The 23434-nt window shown below is 37.0% G+C and overlaps 1 protein-coding gene across 3 annotated transcripts in view; it reads right to left on the bottom strand.

Moving 5' to 3' along the window:
* ypel1 (yippee-like 1) overlaps positions 1 to 23434 on the bottom strand; it is a 45306-nt gene that overhangs the window by 5395 nt on the left and 16477 nt on the right. For all 3 annotated transcript variants that reach the window (XM_007229414.4, XM_007229415.4, XM_007229417.3), the window contains exons 3-4: positions 5279 to 5322; positions 1924 to 2032 (exon numbers count right to left, since the gene is read on the bottom strand). In XM_007229414.4, the coding sequence (XP_007229476.1) occupies positions 1924 to 2032; positions 5279 to 5322 (153 nt within the window). The remainder of the gene's footprint in view (positions 1 to 1923; positions 2033 to 5278; positions 5323 to 23434) is intronic.

Genomic DNA, 23434 nt, shown 5'->3' with positions numbered 1-23434 from the left:
TCAAACACTATAGAAAATCTTTAGAGGGAGCTCAAACTCAAACGTGTTTCTCAGCGATAGCCCAGAAAACCTGGCTGATCTGGAGAAGATCTGTGTGGAGGAATGGGCCAAAATCCCTGCTGCAGTGTGTGTGCAAACCTGGTAAAAAACTACAGGAAACGTTTGACCTCTGTAATTGCAAAAAAGGGTACTGTACTAAATATTAACAGTGATTTTCACAGGTGTTCAAATACTTATTTTCAGCAGTAACACACAAATAAATTATTAAGAAATTAAGATTATGTCTCTCACAGTGGATATGCACCTAAATTGACAATTTCAGACCCCTGAAATTTTGAAAAAATAAATTTTATTATTGTATACGATATGATATGGCTGAGATATATAACTGAGAAATACAAGAATTTTATCAGATTTGTAACAGAATTCAATGATCCAAAATGTCCAAATATCCAGGATTAAAGTACAATAAATGATACTGATCAGATATAATCTGTCTCTAGTAGATATATAATGGAAAATGAGAACAGTGTAAATTTTCTTTTGCTAAAAACAGTTGGCAAATGTTGGCAGTATTATTGAGCACGATATGTAATGTCTCAGAAAGCCCACTTCTGGTTCCATAAAGAACCTTTTTTATTTTTACATTACAGGTTCAAAAAAATGTCTAAAAATCTATTAGATTACATTAGGCAAAACTCATGGGACACAATACTAATCCCATGGCCATATGCCATGTACTGGCAAATGTGAAACCCCACTAAACACATTAAATAACAACAGGAAATAAAACAGCCCCTAAGGAGGTGAAAGGTGGGGTGAGAGCTGATTCTCAGAGCTGTTATTTCACATAGCTTCTAGCTTACATTACACATCCACCTATCATTCATCTGTGAAACAGCAATGGAGAGTTATATTCAAGGCTTAGTCTTCATTTGGGTCTGAGAAACTGAATTCAACTTTAAGTGAAGACAGAAAATGAGAATTATATATATGAAATAATATCTTAATGAATGTTTATGTTATTTGGAGTATGAGCATTACTTTTATCCATTAGCTTGTTATTGTAGCATGCTCAGCTAACTCCTCCAGACAGTGGACAGTGTGGTCTCGCGGTTATTACGTATGCTTATATATAAAATATAATAATATATATATATATTAAATAATAGCCTAATTAATGTTAATATTAATTGGAGTACTGAACCGTTTGCTATTTTGCAGTATTAATTAACAGGAATTAAATAATTATAACTCTTAAATGTAGTGTGAATGCAAATTTCTTTATATGACATTGGATATTTCTATTCGATTTCTTGTTTTAAACCCAAAAATTACCACATGAAATCATGACTGGCCAAGTAATTGATCATTATTTGAAACTAACATTCTGAACAGATAATTTTTTTTTTCATTTACTAAAAATAATGTTGTGTCTGCTGTTAAAATAACTATTCTTCAATTGTTATCGAGGAAAAACAATGTGAGTTCTTTAAGGGTAAAATCACCCAGCAATAAATGAAATACACAAACATCACATTTCCAGTGCTTTCTTTTAGTCAGTGTTGCCAAATAAATAAATATAAATAACTACATACATATATTTGTGCTCTTTAATATGCATACAAGCAGTAATATATAGAGTGAGTACAATTATCAGCTCATGTTATTAATAAAAAAGGTTCTTTTTTTTGTCCAGTTGCTGATTACACCTGAGAAACAAATCTAAAACAATCTGGCAACCCTGAATCTGAACTTGAAGTGCAAATGTTTTCTGCTAAAACTGGGTTTAGCTCAAAAAACTGTTCTGAAAGCAGATTTATCAGATCTATCACAGCACCGGATAAAACAAAAGGTCAGCACTTAGTTTTGGTTATTTTCTGTCAGAAAGTGGAAAACAAAAATAAGCAGAAACAAACGTACGTATTTCCAGCCCAGAGTGGTTTTACAGTTTTCACAGTAGATGTCTGCCACAGCGTGTAAACCTGTGAGGAGAACCCTCTCCTCTGCTGGACCACAGCCCACGTTCACCCTGAGAGAGAGAGAGAGAAAGAGGATTATTTAATGTGTCAACAGCTTTACATTTACTCATTCATCTAAGACCGTGTTCACACCTGGTCACCTCATCCCTCTTGAGTCATAGTAATAATCAGGATTATTTCTGGATCCGACCATGTAAAAATGCAACGATAAACATTAGAGGTGCAACAAAATGAAGTATATAATCTTGCATTTTGTTTTGAAATGAAAAATAAAGAAAAAAAAATTACAAAACTGATGTCAAACTATTTAGTTTACACTGAACATATTAAAACATCCCAACAAAGCAGATATTTGGTCAATTAATCATTTTGTTTGCATATTATATAATATTTGGATTATTCCTTGTAAAACATGCCCAAAACACATTTCAAGCAAATTTGATTCACTTCAGAAGGTGGTCTAAGACGCATTTTAAAACTGATACAAATCTGAACATTAAAACCACTTCACTTTAGAAGGTGGTCTGAGACAAATATTAAATCGGACATTAAATTTGATCACTTAAACCACTCCACTTCCTTTCAGAAGACACACTTAAAACAGATACAAATCTGAACACTCGAACCATTTCACTTCAGATTTGTATTCGTTTTAAAATTTGTCTCAGACCTCCTTCTAAACACTCAAACCACTTCACTTCAGAAGACACACTTAAAACAGATACAAATCTGAACACTCAAACCACTTCACTTCAGGAGGTGGTCTGAGACAAATTTTAAAACGGATACAAATCTGAACACTCAAACCACTTCCCTTCACTTCAGAAGGTGGTCTGAGACACACCTAAAACAGATACAAATCTGAATCATTCAAAACCACTTCATTTCAGGAGGAGGTCTGAGACAAATTTTAAAATAAATACAAATCTAAATAATTCAAACCACTTCACTTTAGAAGGTGGTCTGAGACATACTTCAAAACAGATACAAATCTGACCACTCAAACCACTTCTGGAGGTGGTCTGAGACTAATTTTAAAAAGGATGCAAATCCAATACAGATCTATTCAATCCAGATTCTAGTCAAATTAAGTAACCAGGTGAAAACAATATTAAGGTTATGTATAAGGTTATGTTCACACCAGGCATCAACATGGGTTCTGGTTGCTTGAAATCACAAGTTTTCTTTGGAAAGAGTCCTTGGTTCGAATCCAGATGAGGCACCTAGTTTTAGTTTTGCTCAAGCCATGAGTATCACTTTTAAACATTAGCCTGTTATTGTGTTGGCATGCTCAGCTAACTCCTCTACCACTTTCAGGGGCCAAAACACATCCAAACATGTTCGAACAGTTTATGCCACAATTAGCAACAACTTCACAAGCCCTAAGACAGAGCCATGTGGGACTCCACAAACTGTGCTATTTGCACTGATTCCTGCATTAGCATTAGCCAATGAATAACAAAACTAGAGTTCAAGGTGTCAAATATTACACTGCTTCAAGCTAATATTACACATTTACCTCTGTTCACAGATACTGTACCGACAACACAGAACTTTCCCTCAGCGTATAAAAAGCAACAGAGCTTCTAACCACTGTGACTTAAGATACACAGTGTCCAAAATAGACTTTCACACTGCCTCAACCAATTCGATATGCAAGGTGTGAACAGCTAAAGAAAAAATAAATATTATAAATATATTTACTGCACGTTATCACCAACACACACTACCTCTACCCTCTGATATCTCTCTCTTTGGAACACTGATCCAAATGGGTCAGCAGCTGGTGCTAGCGTGAGTCCCACACCTGCTGACACAACTTCCATTACTGAGCATTACATACTCAGGACTATTGAGCACTACATGGTCAGCATTACTGAGTACTACACACTCAGAACTACTGAGCACTACATGGTCAGCCTACTGAGTACTACATAGGTCAGGACTACTGAGCACTACACAGCCAGGATAACTGAGCACTACATACTAAGAACTGCTAAGTGCTACACAGTTAGCATTACTGAGTACTACACAGGTCAGGACTAATGGGTGCTACACAGATATGGCTAAGTACCACAAAGCCAGGACAACTGAGTACTACACAGTCAGGACAGCTGAGTACTACACAGTCAGGACAGCTGAGTACTACGCAGTTAGGACAGCTGAGTACTACACAGCCAGGACAACTGAGTACTACACACTTAGGACTAATGAGTATTACACAGCTAGCATTACCCAGTGCTACACAGCTATGGCTAATGAGTGCTACACAGTTAGCATTACTAAGTACTACACGGCCAGGACAACTGAGTGGTACACAGCCAGGACAACTGAGTACTACACAGCCAGGACAACTGAGTACTACACAGCCAGGACAACTGAGTACTACACACTTAGGACTAATGAGTGTTACACAGCTAGCATTACCAAGTGCTACACAGCTATGGCTAATGAGTGTTACAAAGCTAGCATTACCGAGTGCTACACAGCTAAGTTATCCTAGTTGCATAGCAAGTCCTAGCTGTGTATCACACAGTAATGCTACCTGTATAGCATTCAATTCTTACTATGTAGTACTTAGTAAGGCTAGCTGTGTAGTACACAGTAATGCTGACTGTGTAGTACTTAGTAATGCTGACTGTGTAGTACTCAGTAATGCTGACTGTGTAGTACTCAGTAATGTTAGCTTTGCAGTACTCAGTAATGTTAGCTTTGCAGTACTCAGTAATGCTAGCTGCGTAATACTAGTAATGCTAACTGTGTAGCATACAATATTGCTGCCTGTGTAGTGCTCAGTAATCCTGACTGTGTAGCACTCAGAAGTACTGACTGCTACACGGACAGGACAACTGAGCACTACACAGTCAGGACTAATGAGTATCACACAATCAATAGTCCTGACTGTGTAGCGAATCAAAAATGCTAGCACTCTGTAATCCTGACTGGATACAGGATACAGAGCATTACCGATCACTACACAGATAAGTCTACTGAATGCTAATGCTAGGCCCACTAGCATTAGCAGTGCACTAGTGTTGGACTCAAACACAACAGAGCAGCACAAAACCCAAACACCTCCACCATGCAACTTTAAAATGTAGTTTAACTGGTACAGACGCTGCTCCCTCTAACACACTCTATACTGGTCTAACCAGAACACCAGTATGCCACTGCATAGCTACAGGTTCAAACAGGAGCACACAGAAACACCCCAGCACCCGCCTCTAACATACTGGTTTTACTGAATCAGGGAGCAGATTTTTTTTGGTGGGAGAGAGCAGCAGGTTAATACTTACACTGAATTAAAGAGGTAGGCTCGTCCCTGGCTGCCTTGGAATGACTGAAAAAGAAGCACAAAAACAAAACAATAAGTCAAAAAATAATCAGGCATGCTTGTTTTACAGACACATACCAAAGACTGAGGAAAGAAACCCTAACTTTTAATTGAATCAATGTAAATTATATCAGAATTATATATGTACTGGTAGATAACTGCTTTTTTAAGAATTATTGACAACCGATGCACATTTATTGATTGAAGCTCGTTTTTATTTATTTTTCTTTAGTTTAAATAGACGTTATTTGTTAATAGGATGTTAAAAACTAAAAATGTAAGACAAATAAATAAACAGTTTCGAAAGTTATACAATGCACAACATGCATGTGTATATCGGAATTGGCAGACATATAATTATAATATTTCTCATGAGATTTGGCCACAATCTAACAAACAACTGCTAGAAGCTAACCACAAAATGCATTATTACCACCACAGTGGATGGTAATGTTCACAAACTACAGCATCTGGCTAGAATTGTCCATACTAACCAATAAGTGATTCTAAAAATCACAGAAATCACATACACATTCAAAACTGGAGACACCACATACTGTATGTATACTGCAGGCCAGTCCAGCATTCTTTAGCTACTATTAGACATGGCAAAAGTCATGGGACATGGGGTGATGGAATGTCACAGTGCGTGAGGGTATACATATCTGAATTGATTCAATTTCATATATACGCAATAAAAAGCTAAAAATCTATACAGAGAGACACAGGGTTTATATATTCTTGCATTGTTCATATACTACATGTGTGTTCACATGTATATATGTGTGTGTGCTAGAGGAACGTCCACCTAACCACATATGACATCCATGTTATACCTTTCATAATCTGTGTTGTGTTGGTGGCATGTGTGTGTATATATATATATATATATATATATATATATATATATATATATATATATATATATATATATATATATGTGTGTGTGTGTGTGTGTGTGTGTGTGTGTGTGTGTATATATACAGTTGTGGTCAAAAGTTTACATACACTTGTAAAAAAACATAATGTTATGGCTGTCTTGAGTTTTCAATAAGTTCTACAACTCTTATTTTTCTGTGATAGAGTGATCGGAACACATACATGTTTGTCACAAAAAACAGTCATAAAATTTGGTTCTTTCATAAATTTATTATGGGTCTGCTGAAAATGTCACCAAATCTGCTGGGTCAAAAATATACATACAGCAACAAAATTTGTCAATTTTGGTGATGTAGCGAGTTGTGTCAATCAAATTAGCTTCATGTCATGGCCTCTTCACTTCTTGTAAGTGATTCTGATTGACTACAGCTGTTGACTTCTCATGAGCCCATTTAAATAGGGCTCATTTGACCCAGTGATTAGACTCAGCTACAAAAGCTACAATGGGAAAGTCAAAGGAACTCAGTGTGGATCTGAAAAAGCGAATTATTGACTTGAACAAGTCAGGGAAGTCACTTGGAGCCATTTCAAAGCAGCTACAGGTCCCAAGAGCAACTGTGCAGACAATTATACGCAAGTATAAAGTGCATGGAACAGTTGTGTCACTGCCACGATCAGGAAGAAAATGCAAGCTATCACATGCTGCCGAGAGGAGATTGGTCAGGATGGTCAAGAGTCAACCAAGAATCACCAAGAAGCAGGTCTGCAAGGATTTGGAAGCTGATGGAACACAGGTGTCAGTCTCCACAGTCAAGCGTGTTTTACATCGCCATGGACTGAGAGGCTGCCGTGCAAGAAAGAAGCCCTTGCTCCAGAAAAGGCACCTTAAGACTCGGCTGAAGTTTGCTGCTGATCACATGGACAAAGATAAAACCTTCTGGAGGAAAGTTCTCTGGTCAGACGAAACAAAAATTGAGCTGTTTGGCCACAACACCCAGCAATATGTTTGGAGGAGAAAAGGTGAGGCCTTTAATCCCAGGAACACCATGCCTACTGTCAAGCATGGTGGTGGTAGTATTATGCTCTGGGGATGTTTTGCTGCCAGTGGAACTGGTTCTTTGCAGAAAGTAAATGGGATAATGAAGAAGGAGGATTACCTCCAAATTCTGCAGGAAAACTTAAAACCATCAGCCCGAAGGTTGGGTCTTGGGCGCAGTTGGGTGTTCCAACAAGACAATGACCCAAAACACACATCAAAAGTGGTAAAGGAATGGCTAAACCAGGCTAGAATTAAGGTTTTAGAATGGCCTTCCCAAAGTCCTGACTTAAACCCCATTGAGAACATGTGGACAGTGCTAAAGAAACGGGTTCATGCAAGAAAACCATCACATTTAGCTGAACTGCACCAATTCTGTCAAGAAGAGTGGTCAAACATTCGACCTGAAGCTTGCCAGGAGCTTGTGGATGGCTACCAAAAGCGCCTAGTTGCCGTGAAAATGGCCAAGGGACATGTAACCAAATACTAATGTTGCTGTATGTATATTTTTGACCCAGCAGATTTGGTGACATTTTCAGCAGACCCATAATAAATTTATGAAAGAACCAAATTTTATGACTGTTTTTTGTGACAAACATGTATGTGTTCCGATCACTCTATCACAGAAAAATAAGAGTTGTAGAACTTATTGAAAACTCAAGACAGCCATAACATTGTTTTTTTACAAGTGTATGTAAACTTTTGACCACAACTGTATATATGTGTGTGTGTGTGTGTGTGTGTGTGTGAAGGGAAGCCTGTTTACCCAATAAACACTACTTATAAAGCAGTTCACTGTAAATGTGGGTATGTTACTGTATGTTAGTGTTCGTGCGAAGTCCACCTTAACTATGACTGCCAAGCTCTGGACTCGGGCCAACATGTGCATTTCATCAATTCATAACGTGCTTGCCTGTGTGTGTGTGTGTGTGTGTGTGTGTGTGTGTGTGTGTGTGTGTGTGTGTGTGTGTGTGTTTTACTATGAAACAGCCCTTTTGTATAGAAGTTTGAATTCACTTTATATTAGCAAGCAATTACAGTTCTGTGTGTGTGTGCACTGTGTGTGTGTGTAAGAGATTTTTTCCTACACACACACACACACACACTCTCTCTTTTTTTGGGTGGAGAGAGTGAAAGAACAGACTTGCCATTCTAACCCTCATCATAAAACAAAGACACGCAGTGTCATTGAAGCGAAGCACCAAAAGCCAATTAAATACACTCTAGGAAATACTGTCTGGAAATCAGCTCACAGTGGAATATCTGGCAACCCAAATGTGTTTCATTTAAAACAGCTGGTTGGATTAAGTCATTTACCATTGTGCTCTAATTTAAACAACTCTGGGGGCTAGTGCTATTAATAGCAGTAGAAGCAGTAATACCATACACACACTACATGGACAAAAGTAATGGGATGCCTGGTCATTCATTGTTTCTCCAAAATGAAGAGTATTACAGAGGTAATACTGCTTGTGTTGGAATAACTGTCTCTATTGTCCAGTAAAGGATTTGACTGCATTAAGAGACAAGAGTGTCTTAAGTGAGGTTGGGATGTTTGCTGATCACCAGCCCACCAAATTCCCAAAATACATCCTCAAATTACTGTATGGAGCTCAATCATTCCAGAGAACAAAGTTCCATTGCTCCACAGCTCAGTACTGTTTTTTTTATACTGATTTCATATTAATACTCAATACATTAATACTTTTCTAAATTGTCTAGACAAGCTGTGTGTGTGTGCATTTGCATGTCCGTGTCAGCAATGGGTGCAACCTAAAGTCTGCATATATGCATTTATTATAAGTGGTATCCACACATATTTGTACATATTTGACACTATGTAGGTCAGCTGGGGAAAAAATAAGAATAATTTGCATAAAATACTTTAATAAAGATAAATATTTCTGTATATTTTGACATAATTGTACACATTAATTAAATGTATTTATTAATTTAATGTATTAAAAAAATCCAAATTCTATACATTTAAAGGCTTTGCACCAAATAATCAAATACCCTTACAATAACAAAATCAATAATATACAGTTCCAGTCTAAAGTTTTCTCATTCAATGTATTTTTTTTTTCATTTTATGATTTTTTACATTGTTCATTTAATATTAAAGCATTTAAGATATACAGATACACATTATTTTTTTTTAAACAAAATAAAAAGTGTAAAACGAACCAGAATATATGTTTTATACTTTAGATTCTTCTAAGTATTACTTTTATCTATGAGGACAGATCTGCACACTCTGTGTGAGATTTTAATCTCAGTGTCTTCACGAGGGAGAGTCAGCTGGAATAGTTTTCTCAGCGTCTTGAAGGAAGGAGTTTCTGGAGGTGCTGAACAATAGTTGCTGCTTTTCCTTCACTCTGTGAAGCTCCAGATAACTTTTTACTGTTTACTATGTATTTCCATATGTGTCCCTTTTTAATTGTTTTTATGTCTTAATATTAATCTACAATGTAGAAAATTTATAAAATAAAGGCAGAAAGAAAAACACTGAATGATACAGGTTCTGTATGTAATAGAATAAAAGTCCTTTTTTATTGGATTCCATTATAAAAGCTTTGACTGAGCCAGTTTTGTGCTTTTACTAAGTTTAGAAAAACACATTCAGATTATTGCCTGTGATAATCGACCATATGCTAGAGATGCAGCAGACAGAGATTGGATCCCAAAATGCCAGAATTTTCCTTTAACTTCCCTTGTTTTTTTTTTTTCCATTGGGCATCTCAAGCTCTTTCAGGCTGTCAGTTTTAAGCTTCTGTCTCTCACTCAGACTCACTCACTCACTCTCTCTCTGTCTGTCTCCATCTCTCTGACCTGGTGGTTTTAAAAGCATTAGCCTGCTTTAGTTTCTATCTCAGTGCATTAACACAGATCAGTGGGGCTGGTGCTGTCCAGCTCTGTCTACGTGCCATATACAGTATCCGCCATCAACAGCCACCTTCTAGCTGCTGCTTCAAGGGCAAACAGGCCTGCTGTCACTGCCGGACTGCAAATATATATATATATATATATATATATATATATATATATATATATATATATATATATATATATATATATATACACACACTTAGGCCTGTCACAATAATTGCAATATTGATTTATCGTACAATAAATGAAAGCAACCTCAATCATTTTTAATAATCGTGATATTGTCTATTGTGTTTACTTGCGTATTTCATCACACATACAACTGTGAACACTATTTTAGCCAGTCATGCTTCAATAATTGTGACTCCATACACACAGTGTGGACTAAAGTAGGTGAAGAAATAAGTATAAAACATTCCCAAACTAATTCTAATAAAGCATTAATAAAAATCTTGCTGTCTTTAAAAAGTGTATAATTGCTTTTTTTGTGCTATTCTGTTATCACTATGTAAGTGACATTTAATGTGTATCGCAATAATTTCTGGGACAATATATCGTCCATTAAAAATTCTTATCGCGACAGAACTATATACATTTGTTCCTCTTAAGACGCAGGTTTTTATAGCAGTTTTTATATATTTAAATGTAAAAAAAAAAAGAATGAATTATAAAATGCAATTATATTTATATTAGTGGTGTCAATTAAAATACTAGTATATACTTGTATGTTTAAGGGGAGATTTAAAGCCAACGTGGGGCTCTGGAATAAAGAATGCATAATAAATTGAATAAAGCATTTTTTTTGTTTACTTTATTATAAACATCTCAGCTTGTTTGTAAGGATTTCTGAATTAGAACTTTTTTTTGCTGAAAATAAAAGAGCGTTTTCACACCTGTAGTTGTGAAAGTTTTAAATGATTTGAATTAGTTGATGAATTTTTTTATTTGGAGCGCATAAATTTGTGCAGTGTGAAGCTGCTTTAACACATAATGCTAAAAATTTTACACTGTGCTTTTAAACGCAGTGTTTTTTAATGGGTCGTGCAGCACAGATGTGAGCAGTGAGTCCTGCACATACTGTGCTTTTAGTGTGTAAACAGCATGGAGCAGCAGACACAGCGTTTGTTCATAGCAGTATATTATCTGGCTAATATATCAGAATAAACTGCACCTTTATATTATCATTATAAATGAAACCAAAAGTTACCTCTGGTTTTTTTTCCAGGATAAATCTGTTACAAGTTAACAGCACACCAGATAAGAGTATTTTAGATTTTTATAACTTTTAAGTTACTATATGATTCAATATGTGTTCCTTTATAATCTAAATCATTTCAGTATTAGTTTTGTGTAGCCCTAAACGAAAATAATCAAAGCCAGAGAGTGTTGAACTGATCACATATAAGTTGTGGTACATAATTAATGCACAAAATGAACTTTACACAGTGCAAAGTAAAACTATTTTCATTAAGAAGGAATTGTGGGAATGCAGAAGCTAGAAAAAGCATGTGAGACAAGATACGAGGAAGCATTCTGCTGCTGCTAAAACAACAACAACACGAGAATGGCCTCGGGTTCCTCTAACAGAACTTAATGTACAGGTAGCGCAGCTACATTTTCTCTCTTAAAAAAGAAAAGAAAAACAGCCTGAGGTCAAGAGGCAGCTTCAATAACCAGACTATTACACCAGCAAATACTCACGTCAAAACTTTCACCCTGTTCACCTGCTCCAGCTGTGGGAACATGCTGCTCCTAGTGACTAGTGACTACTGCAGACCATACTAGAAAAACAGGTAGTAAAAAACAGGTTCAATTTAAAAAGAAAAGGCCACAAAAGTCTAAACATAATATATATTGCAACTCTATGTTCTATGTTGTGCAGCCCTATATACAGTAATAGGGTATTATAATATAATTAAGCAACAATACGCGAGAGGCTTGACCGCAGAACAGCAATGCCAATATTAAACATCATAGCACAAACCTCGAGTGCATTATTGTGATTATACCACAATTCAATTATCACTGTTTATGAAAAGATTTTGAGTTAAAGAGGACGAGAAAATATGATCAGTTTGGTTATAAACACTCTGTGAGTTAAAATAGTTCCATTGCTGCTCTGTTTGGCTTGTAAGCACTGCATTGTTGCTAGGTTACCTGTACGCGGCGGAGTAATACATGAAGAGCTTCGGTTACAGTGCATTACCGGCTGATAATGGCATTCACAGAGCGCCTCTCAGCCAATCACATTGGACAGTCGAAACTAACTGTGGTATAATATATTATAATGTATAGTATAGGAGCTTGTAGCGTTTTTATATATAATTTGTAAAAATTATAGCATCAATATTCTATAATGTACAAGAATGAAACCTTGTAACATTAATATATATGAACAATTAAAAGTTCAGAAATTAATATTTGGTGGAATAACCCTGGTTTTTAATAACCCACAATTTTCATGCATCTTGGCATCATGTTCTCCTCCTCCAGTCTTACACACTGCTTTTGGATAACTTTATGCCTTTACTCCTGGTGCACAAATTCAAGCTGTTCAGATTGGTTTGATGGCTTGTGATCATCCATCTTCCTCTTGATTATATTCCAGGGGATTTCAATTTGGTAAAATCAAAGAAACTCATCATTTATCAAGATGTCTGGGATGTTGCATAATGCGTTACACACTATTTACACACTACTTCTGTATGTGTAGCTCAATAAATGTGTTAAGCTTCATCTTTCTTCTGAATAGTATTGAAATCAAACTCTTCCTACTGGGTGCAACCATTTTCGCACCTGTCACTTTCTATTGCTGTGTCATTGCGAAGGTCAATTTGAACCGAATCCAACTAATCAACTCTTTACTGATGAGTTACGCTGATGAATCATGACAGCCCTAGTTACAGTTCTCCTCAGCGTAGTAAGAAGACAACAGGCAGCACTCGGCTGCATGCAGGTCCTGCTCTTCACAGCTGCAGCGCTGGGTGTTAGCCGCAGGTACGCGGGGCAGAGCGCCAGCACGTCTCTGATAGACCCCGTCATCCGTCGTCAGCGAGCCTGAGACAGACGCTCGAATCGGCTTTACTTTTTCCACTGCAGATGACCTGCTGCAGGCTTATCGCAGGCTAATGCAACCGGCCACTCCTTCAGCCTAAACTACTCACACACCACTCATTCACAACAACGCACAGTGCTTACACAACTCAAACAACTCATACACCACTTATTCACAACACAACACAGTGCATACACAACTCATACACAACTCAAACAACTCATACAATCCCTCACAGTGCTTACACAACACATACACCACTCAAACAACTCATACACCACTTATTCACAACACAACACAGTGCATACACAACTCATACACAACTCAAACAACTCATACAATCCCTCACAGTGCTAACACAACACATACACAACTCAAACAACTCATACAACTCATACAACACCTCACAGTGCTTACACAACACAAACACAACTCAAAACAACTCATACAATTCCTCACAGTGCATACACAACACGCACAACTCGTATACAACTCACACGACTCATTCTCAACACCTCACAGTGCTTACACAGCACATACACAACTCAACTCATACAAACACCTCACTGTACATACACAACACATTCACAATTCAAACATCTCAAACAACTCATACACTCACAAACACACACACCCACACACCACAAGTCATACACAAACACAACTCAAACTCAAACATATACAACACCGTTCATTAACAAGTCATAAACAACACAAACAATTAAAGACAATACACAATGCATATAAAGCACACATACAACTCATGCACAATACAAGTCATACACATATATAACTCAAACCACTGAAACATATCATACATAAACACACCATTCATAACGTTATACACAACTCAAACAATGCAAAATAACACACAATGCATATACACAACTCGTAAACAACTCATACATACCCAACTCAAACAGCTCATACACAATGCACATATAACACAAACACAACCCATGCACAACACAAGTCATACACATATATAACTCAAACAACTTAAACAGAACATACACAAACACACCATTCATAAAGTTATACACAACTCAAACTGCTAAAAATAACTTTCAAGCACAACTCAAACACAACTCACACTGCAGAACCATGGCCAGAGTGAGGCCACAGGTTTCAGGAAGTCTGACTGTCATCATACCTGTATTTTAACTAATACTGATAACAAGACCAGTCTGATACCAGTATAGCACGACAATGCTTATCCAAACAAATATATAATAAATCTAATATGAAACAAGATACACAGCCTAGACATGACCTCATCCAGCATGTTCTGAAGGGGAAGCTAAACAGTTAGATCAGGAAATAAGCCTGTAATAAATCTAACATTCATCATACAGTGTTTTCAGAGTTTTATTAAGTAACATCTGACCCCAAAAAGCATAAAACAACGTTCTGGCCAGAGAAACAGTTAAAAGACCAATCAATGTACAAAGACGTGAAGGCAATTCCATCTGGCCCAAACTGAAATTACAGAACATTTACTGGCTGTTAATGAAGTAGTTTATCACAACAACATATATTGCATCATAATGTGGGTCAGGGCGTCCATGCTGACCCCTGTTCACCACTGAAAGTGCCCAGAATAAGCTCACCAGTCTCTGAAATGCATCCATGTGCACAAACAGTAAACAGTGCAAAAGCTGCCCACCACACTGGGTATGTGTAGTCTCTGTATAAAGACTCACAAAACAGTGGCCCAACAGCGCCATTGCCATTAATAAGCTGGTGCTTTAAACATATATACAACACAACTCATGCACAACACTAATCAAACCTAATGCATTCGCAAACCATAACTCTTAAACAATGCATAATGTATACATGACACACAGCAAATATACAACACAACTCGTACACAATTATTAAGTCATACAAAATACATATGCAACTTATACACAACACACTCGTATACAGTGCCCAATGCATACAGAAAACACAAGTTCATGCACTGCACAAAACCGTTTACATTACTCCTCATACACAACACATTCACAATGCACACAGTGCACATACAAAAAACACAACTCATGCAAAACTAATCAAACACAATGCATACGCACACACACAAAATACAGCTCTGGAAAAAATTAAGAGACCACTTCAGTTTCTGAATCAGTTTATCTGATTTTGCTATTTATAGGTTTATGTTTGAGTAAAATGAACATTGATGTTTTATTCTATGAACTACAGACAACATTTATCCCAAATTCCACATAATAATATTATAATTTAGAGCATTTATTTGCAGAAAATGAGAAATGGCTGAAATAACAAAAAAGATGTAGAACTTTCAGACCTCAAATAAGTTATAAAAGTAGTTCAGAAATCAATTTTGGTGGAATAACTCTGGTTCTTAATTACAGTTTTCATGCATCTTGGCATATTCTCCTCCACTAGTCTTACACACTGCTTTTGGATAACTTTATGCCTTTACTCCTGGTGCAATTGATTATATTCTCATTATATATAATATATATATAATATAATCATTATATAAATATAATTATATTCTGATTATATATAAATCACACAGAACACTAAATCAAACACATACTTCATAATGCATATGTAACTCATACACAACACACAACTCATATGCAACTCGTACACAACAACTCGTACAGAACACACATGTTCTTGTATAATTATGCACAATATAAAAATCAACCAAGTGTTTGGTTTCTGGAGATACTGAGCAGATATTTATAAATATAGTTTTAAAATAACACAGACACAGATCAGGTAATATGCATGTCTACAGAGAAATGTGATCATCACATTTCAACAAGCCGAGCAGCAATCTTTTACAATCTGAGCAAAACAGCCCTAGAAACGAAGCTCGAATTAGAAACGAATTGCATTGTGTGAAAGAAAAACAGGGTCAGCAAAGAAAAGATGGCAAGATAATAATACTACGAGCCAATGGGTCGAGTTCCACACTGCTCACGTGCCGTTCTTACAAAATCAGAACACATCATCTCTTTCAGTGCCTTTCACCTTTTTCCATAGAAGGAGAAAAAAAAATATATATATATATATACACACACATTTCCTGGTCCTGTTATCTGTTATGGAAATTTACAGAGAACCTCTATACACTGTACAACCACGAAAAAAACAGAGATTAATCTGCTGAACTAGCTCTCAATTCCAGAAGTTATTCTGTGTATGTGTGTGTTGAGTTTGGCCTGTAAAGATCTACATTTTGCCATGCATTTTGGCACTCTAAGCCTTTTGACGCGGTCTGAGGGCCTTTTCTGGCAGTCAGGCTTTGAGAGGACACGTCTGCCAACTGCTGCTAAAAAAGCAAGAGGTTGAGCGGGATAAAAACGAGGGCACAGGCCATAACTACTTGACTTCTAGTCAAATATTTCTGTATGGTTGGGGTAATAAAACTTTTTAAGTGTCTATTTCAAGCTAACACAGGCCAATACACCTCCTTCATTCAAAAACATGTGGGAAAATACACATTTTCACCACCATAGTTATAAGTTTAGCTATGTGCTCTGTTAAAATCAAGGCAAGGCCCACTAAACCTGGACATAGAAATCTGCAAAGTGTGCCTCAAAACTCTCTTGAGATCATTCACCTGACTGTGGGTGCAGATTTGAAGCTTTATCTTCCAAACCTGTGTGATTCAAGCCTCATTTAGCTGGAGCACAGTCTTGTGTTACTGGTATTAGCTGTTAGCCTGTTAGCTAAGGTTAACTAATTAGCGTTAACAGATAAGAGTTTGTATCATCAGTACTCAAAAACAGCTGTACTGAGCTGTCTGATACTCTGTTTCTCTTTTAGAACCCAACCTAATAAAATGATCTCTAATAAAATGATTTCTGCATTGTCCATCCATATGCTATATATATATATATACACACACACACACACACACACTATATATATATAGTGAATAGCACCCACTCCTACTTATTCGCCCTACACTGACACTTCATGTGTTGTATATGAGCAACTTTCCTTCTTTCTGGTTCAGGGGTGTGTGAAGTGCATATAAAAGGCAATTTGCCTAAAGGCAAACTCCTCCCTCAACTCTGAGGCAGCTGAAGTGAACGAGAAGAAGTGAAAGAATAACCCGTCTGCCATTCAGGTTTAAAGAAAGCATGTTTTTAATAGGGAATCATTAGCTCAGCGCAGCATGAGCTCTCCTCCTTTGACCCACTAACAAAGAAACCTACTTCTCCTAAAACATCGCAGAACTCAGGATCTCAATTACAGTAATCTGGTGAAAGTGTGCCACTGCTGTGATGTCTTACAACATTACGCCACTTAAAAAGCCATTCAAAAGATCTGCAGGCATAAACAGGCATTAACAGGACTGGTTAATTTACTAAATCTAGCATCTAACACCCAGTACCTCTCAGTGTTCTGGTTTTTATTCCTTAAAAACAGCAGCCTCATTTGTTCTTTAGCGGACTTGCTACTCTGTAGTGTAAAATCCAAAACCACATGTATACCAATGTAACTGGGAACGCACTTAAATAGAATTTTTATTTATTTTTTTATTTTTTTTAGTAAAAACTGAAAAAAAAAAACATAAATGTACCTCAGCAGTGCAATTTTACTCACACATTAATTTTTTGGGATACAATGATTGGAGGATAAGGAGTGAGGGGCTGCAGACACTGCTTAAAAAAATCCAATGTTAGAGGAAACACTGATATATGAACCATTGTTTGGTACAAATTATATTAGAGTCTTTCCACTTAATTTGTCTGAACATTAAAAGAGTATTCGGCCATTTTCGACTGCCAAATATTTAGTGCATCTCTACAGTTTCACTGCGTATTATTGGTGGGAATCACATGGCATCCCACCACATTATATTATTACAATACATTGTTAAAAATATACTTTAATTCTGTGATACTCGATATATCGTGAGACAAATCTCTATGATATTTCACATTATCTGGGTTACTGATGAGGCTAAAATAAAGAAATCTTACATAATTACACTCCAGGAATTGAAGTAGTAATAAATAATAAAGAGTAATGAAGCTTTAGAGCAACTATGTTTCTTTTAAAAAAATTATATTTGAAGGTTGATTGATATTTTAAGTGGTCCAGCGGTCTAAAGTGCTGCTACTTTGATTTCTGGTTCAAATCCTGGTCATGCAGCTTGCCATCAGCGGCCGTAGTCCTGAAAGGGCATAATTGGCCTTGATCTCTCTGGGTGGGTAGATGGCGCTTATTCCCCTCATCACTCCAAAGGGTGATGTGGATCAGCACAAGGCTGCGTCTGTGAGCTGATGTATCAGAACCGAGTTGCTGCGCTTTCCTCCGAGCGTTAGCGCTGTGATGCTACTTGGCAATGCTGCATCAGCAGCAGTTCAAAAAGAGGAGGAGTCTGACTTTACATGTGTCGGAGCAGGCGTGTGCTGGTCTTTGCTATTTATAGGTTTATGTTTGGGTATGTTAAAATTAAAATTGGGTAAAATTTAAATTTAATTCTATAAACTACGGACAATATTTCTCCCAAATTCCAACTAAAAATAGTCATTTAGAGCATTTATTTGCAAATATTTAAAAAATATGAAATGACTGAAATAACAAAAAAAAAAAACTCAAATAATGCAAAGAAAAAAGTTTTAATAGTTTAGACATCAATATTTGGTGGAATAACCCTGTTTTTTAATCACAGTTTTCATCTAGGCATGTTCTCCTCCACCAGTCTTACACACTGCTTTTGGATAAATTTTTGCCACTCGTGGTGAAAAAAATTCAAGCAGTTCAGTTTGGTTTGATGGCTTGTGATCATTCATCTTCCTCTTGATTATATTCCAGAGGTTTTCAATTTGGTAAAATCAAATCGATCAAAAACCACCTGAGATTTTGGGTCATCTAACAAAGCTTCTCACCACAGCCCAACAAATGGACCATTCTTAGCCAGGCTAACCCTGTACCTCTTCAGGTCTGCACCGGTGGGTACAGACCCGCTCCACTCATCCCAGGCCCGATTCACTCTCTCCCACCGGCCCGCCAGAGTAACCCGAGAGCCGTGTTGTTAAAACAGGACAAGTGGGTCATTTACTGTTCCTATCAAAGGCACCTGGTCCTGAGAGGAGCTGCCGTCAATGGCGGGTCTGTTCCAGGCCTTTTCAATCAGAGCCTGATTGCAGGTGCAGTTAAGAGGTGCAAGCGTGGATCTGATAAACAAGGCCGGGTAATCTGCTGGACGCACTGAGGCAGAAGGAAGAGAGGAGCTTTCCAGTAACAGGATTAAATCAAGCCAGCCCTAAACTGCTGCAGAATAAGGTCAAAACTCAACCTTCAATGTGAGACTCGCTGTAGCATGATAATGATGAGCATGAGGGATAATATGGGTATATAATGCATGTTCAAAAATTAACATGCAGGTCCCATGTGTTCATGATTTAGAATAATAAAAATAATAATAATTTCATTATTGCTAGGGATGCAACAATTATGAGTACAATTTAGCATTGCAGAAATCACAAGGCTATGAATAATACAATCAAACCAATGTATTAAATGTTAATTAAAAATGTTGAACAAGTATCAAACAGAATTTAACTGGCTTTTTATTACCGTATTACACATATCATGTGCTACTTCAGTACTACATTCAGGGCTAATGCTGTCAGAATTATCTTGCAAAATCAAATTAAGTCCATGTAAGGCTAGGTTCACGTTACCAGGGAGAAGTGACAAAAAAAAAGAATTATTGCCTTAATGTGTGGACATTTAAATCAGATCAGAGCATGGTCAATTGTGCTCTCTCGGGCTCTGGCCGCTGATGGCAAGCAGCATGACTTAAGATTAATACTAGTGATCCTCGGGTCATACTGACAGTTTCTGGACAAAGTCTTCTCTTTCTTTTGGTTGCAATTACAGCAACGGCATAAATAAAAGCATTTTTTCTTACAGTAATTTAAATTTTTAGACAATCCCCAATTCTTAAATCTGTTTTCTGTGAATCAGCTGAAAGAGTTTGGTGTCAGAAATCATTTACTTCTATGCACCATTTGGATGCTCCTTTATTGTGACATCACAATAAGGAAATATGCATAGAACCACCCTGGCACCACCCCTCATCTGTCAATCCCCACCAGAGCCCCACCCACTAGATCAGTTAAAGAAATCTAATTCTGGCCATTTTGGTTGAGAAGCTCAGACAGTCAACAGCAGGATTAGCCAGCAGACTTTGTTTGAGGGAGGGATCTGTGCCTACTGTCCATGGCAAGTCAGGGGATATATAAACTCTCCAAACTAAAAAAAAAACAAAAACATCCATCTATTTTCTGTGAATCAGCTGAAAGAGTTTTGTGTCAGGAATTGAATGCTTCTTTAAGCCGTTTGGATGCTCCTTTAATGTGACATCACAATACAAAACCAGGGAAACCTGGCACAGGACACAGCAGGATTAGCCAGCAGACTTCTTCTAGTCAACTGGCAAGATTAGAGCTGGTGAGATCTCAACATGTAAAAGTGATTTTGTGCAAATAACTTAATTAACATGTTTTGTATAGCCCATAGACCCATTATATATGTCTACCCTTTAAGAAGTAGCAAAAACTAATGCAGTATTTCGTGTTTGAGTCAAAGTTTCATTGTAGAAATGAAAAAAGAGCAGTACTTCCCAACCCTGGTCCTGGAGGACCCTTTGACCTGCAGGTCTTAGTGTTCACCCCAGTCCCAACACACCAAATCTATTTAATCAGCTAATTAACAAGCCCTTCCTTAGTACACTGTAGTCTACTAATGCAGGAAACCACTATAACAACATGCAGGACTGAGGTTCCTCCAGGACCAGGTCTGGGAACTGCTGCTTTAGAGCCAGACATGATTCAAATTGTTTGACTTTCAAATTGACATTAACTGATGAATAATACCTGATAAATGATCAAAATAAAATTTAATGATAACTAAATAATAGAGCTGGACAGTTAATTGTAAATTCAATTCAGTCTCTAATATGTAAAAAATACTGTTAGGCCTATCCAAACAGGTTTAGTTTTTTAGGGGGTCCTGGGGTAATATTATCTTATAAGGGGGGTCCTCTGTGATTTTATTCCTGTCCGGAACGACCATGTTTGTGTTTTTCTCAGACGTCCTCTGAGAAAATTACAGGTTGAATTAACTACTGTAATTTTCTCTGTAATTTTACGGTCGTTTTAGTTCCCTCTATATGCACATCTCTGAGTTTCATCAACTCGTGTTTAATAAAATAGCTATTTGTCCACTGCCATGCACCGTAACTACACTTTGGGTGCTCGTTACCATGGAGGTCCACGTAAAAACACAACAGCGAGTGGAAATGGAGGAGCTACTGAACTCGATGTCATGTGACCGAGAAAGCCTAAAAACTCACTGGTCCTCCTGTTTTTTCAATTGCAGTTCTGACAAAAGAGTTTTATCACTGGATAGAGTATGAAATATTTTTATTTATCATAATTATTAATCATAATCAAGGTAAAATCTTCAATCAATAATGATGCTGATGATCGTTCAGCTCTACCAACTAATGTATTTCCATTAAACTCCTAAACATGCTACACAGTTCTGCTACAGTATAATAGTGTCGGTGATACAGCAGCAGCCTGACCCTGATCTGTACTGCTGAGGCTCAGCAGAAGCAGATGGATGAGCTGTATGGAAGAAGGTGCGGTCGTGCGTACGTGTGTACGTGTATAGCGGTGGGGGTTTGGGGGGGTGGTGGTTTGTAGAAGACTTACTGCAGGGAGCCCTTAGCTTAGCCTTTTCACAATGGAGCACACATTCCACCAGCCCTGGCCCGTTTGATGCCTCTCCAAGAGTCCAGCATGTGAGTCGGGCTTTGCTTTGGCAGCTTTTTAACGCTGCTCTGGGTCTTGGCAGCTTTCTGCCAGCCCAAAAAGTGAAACCTCAGGTCGGCATCGATGTACGAAAACGGGAGAGACTTAAAGAAGTGACGGATGCAGCTCGGTAAAGTGGGGGAAATACTGAGAGTGCATTATGCATTAATCAGCATTACACACATTCAATCAATTCAATTAAATCGCTTAACTTTAGAAAGAGGACTCTGATGCTGGAAAGTTGTTTAACGATTTTTTTCCCCTCACCAAAAAGCAGCTATTATTATTATTATTATTATTTGGGTGATGCAGTGACTAACATATGACTGGTACACCACCAAGTCAGTGCAGTGTGTGCTGTGCTGGTACACTATGTGTGGATCAGATACAGCAGCAGTGCTGCTGGAGTTTTTAAACACTGTGTTCACTCACTGTTGCTCCACCTTGTGGATAAAGTAAAATCAGAGAGAGAGTTTGTGTTGGTAATTCTAATTTTTTTTTATCAGTGGGCAACGGATACTGCTCACAGGAAGCTGCCTACAGGATGCTGCTGATGGAATATTCATAGTCCAGAAGTGATAGTAGTGAGATGTTTAAAAACTTCAGCAGCACTGCTGTGTCTGCAGTACAGAGAAAGACACACTACCCAAAGTATAGTTGCTCTGTGCACTACAAAAAATCCAATGGCAAAAACTATACAAAATATATGTAAACGGAGATGTCTATGCTTATATTAGGCAAAAAAAAAAAATAATAATAAATAAATAAATAAATCGGAGAATGGGGTAAAGCAAATTGTTCTTAATATGATTTCTTAAATTAAGTGATCACAAAGTCTAAATTAATGACTTAACTTAAGCTTAAATCAGGAAGAAAACTGAATTTTGGCTTAACTTTGGACACAAGAATCAGAATAACATGACTGGTGAATTTTTGCACTTGTTTTTGAGACTGATTAAAGTAATTATTTTACAATTACAATGTTTAGTAAGAAAAAAAATTCTAATAGAGGGAAAAAAAAGTTTTATTCCCTTAATATTAGATAATTTCGCTTGCTAAGGTTTAGTTTTTTTTGCAGTGTTTTGGTCCTGTAGGGTCCTGACCATTGAAGAACAGCGTGAAAGGAGGACTATTCAAGTATTAAACAAAGCACAAAATGACTTAATTTTGCCGTTTTAATAAATAAGGAAAATTATATTTGTCATTAAAACGTCATTAAAAGCATTATTTTTGTGGTAGAAGTTATTTGGTATTTTCATTCAATCTGCCAAACACAAATATATATTTTTTGTAATTTTTGACCAAATAATTTCAGCTCTCGGATATTCAGTGTATACTTAAGTCAATATATACAACAAATTCACTTTTTTCTGCTTTCAGAACAAACAAAACCTTTTTTTCTTTGAACGTCTAAAAAAAAAAAAAAAGGCC

The sequence above is a fragment of the Astyanax mexicanus genome, chromosome 22 (genome assembly GCF_023375975.1).
Source record: "Astyanax mexicanus isolate ESR-SI-001 chromosome 22, AstMex3_surface, whole genome shotgun sequence".
NCBI classification, from domain to species: Eukaryota; Metazoa; Chordata; class Actinopteri; order Characiformes; family Acestrorhamphidae; genus Astyanax; species Astyanax mexicanus.
The sequence above is the reverse complement of the archived record's forward strand: the minus strand, read 5'-3'. Positions and strand labels throughout refer to the sequence as shown.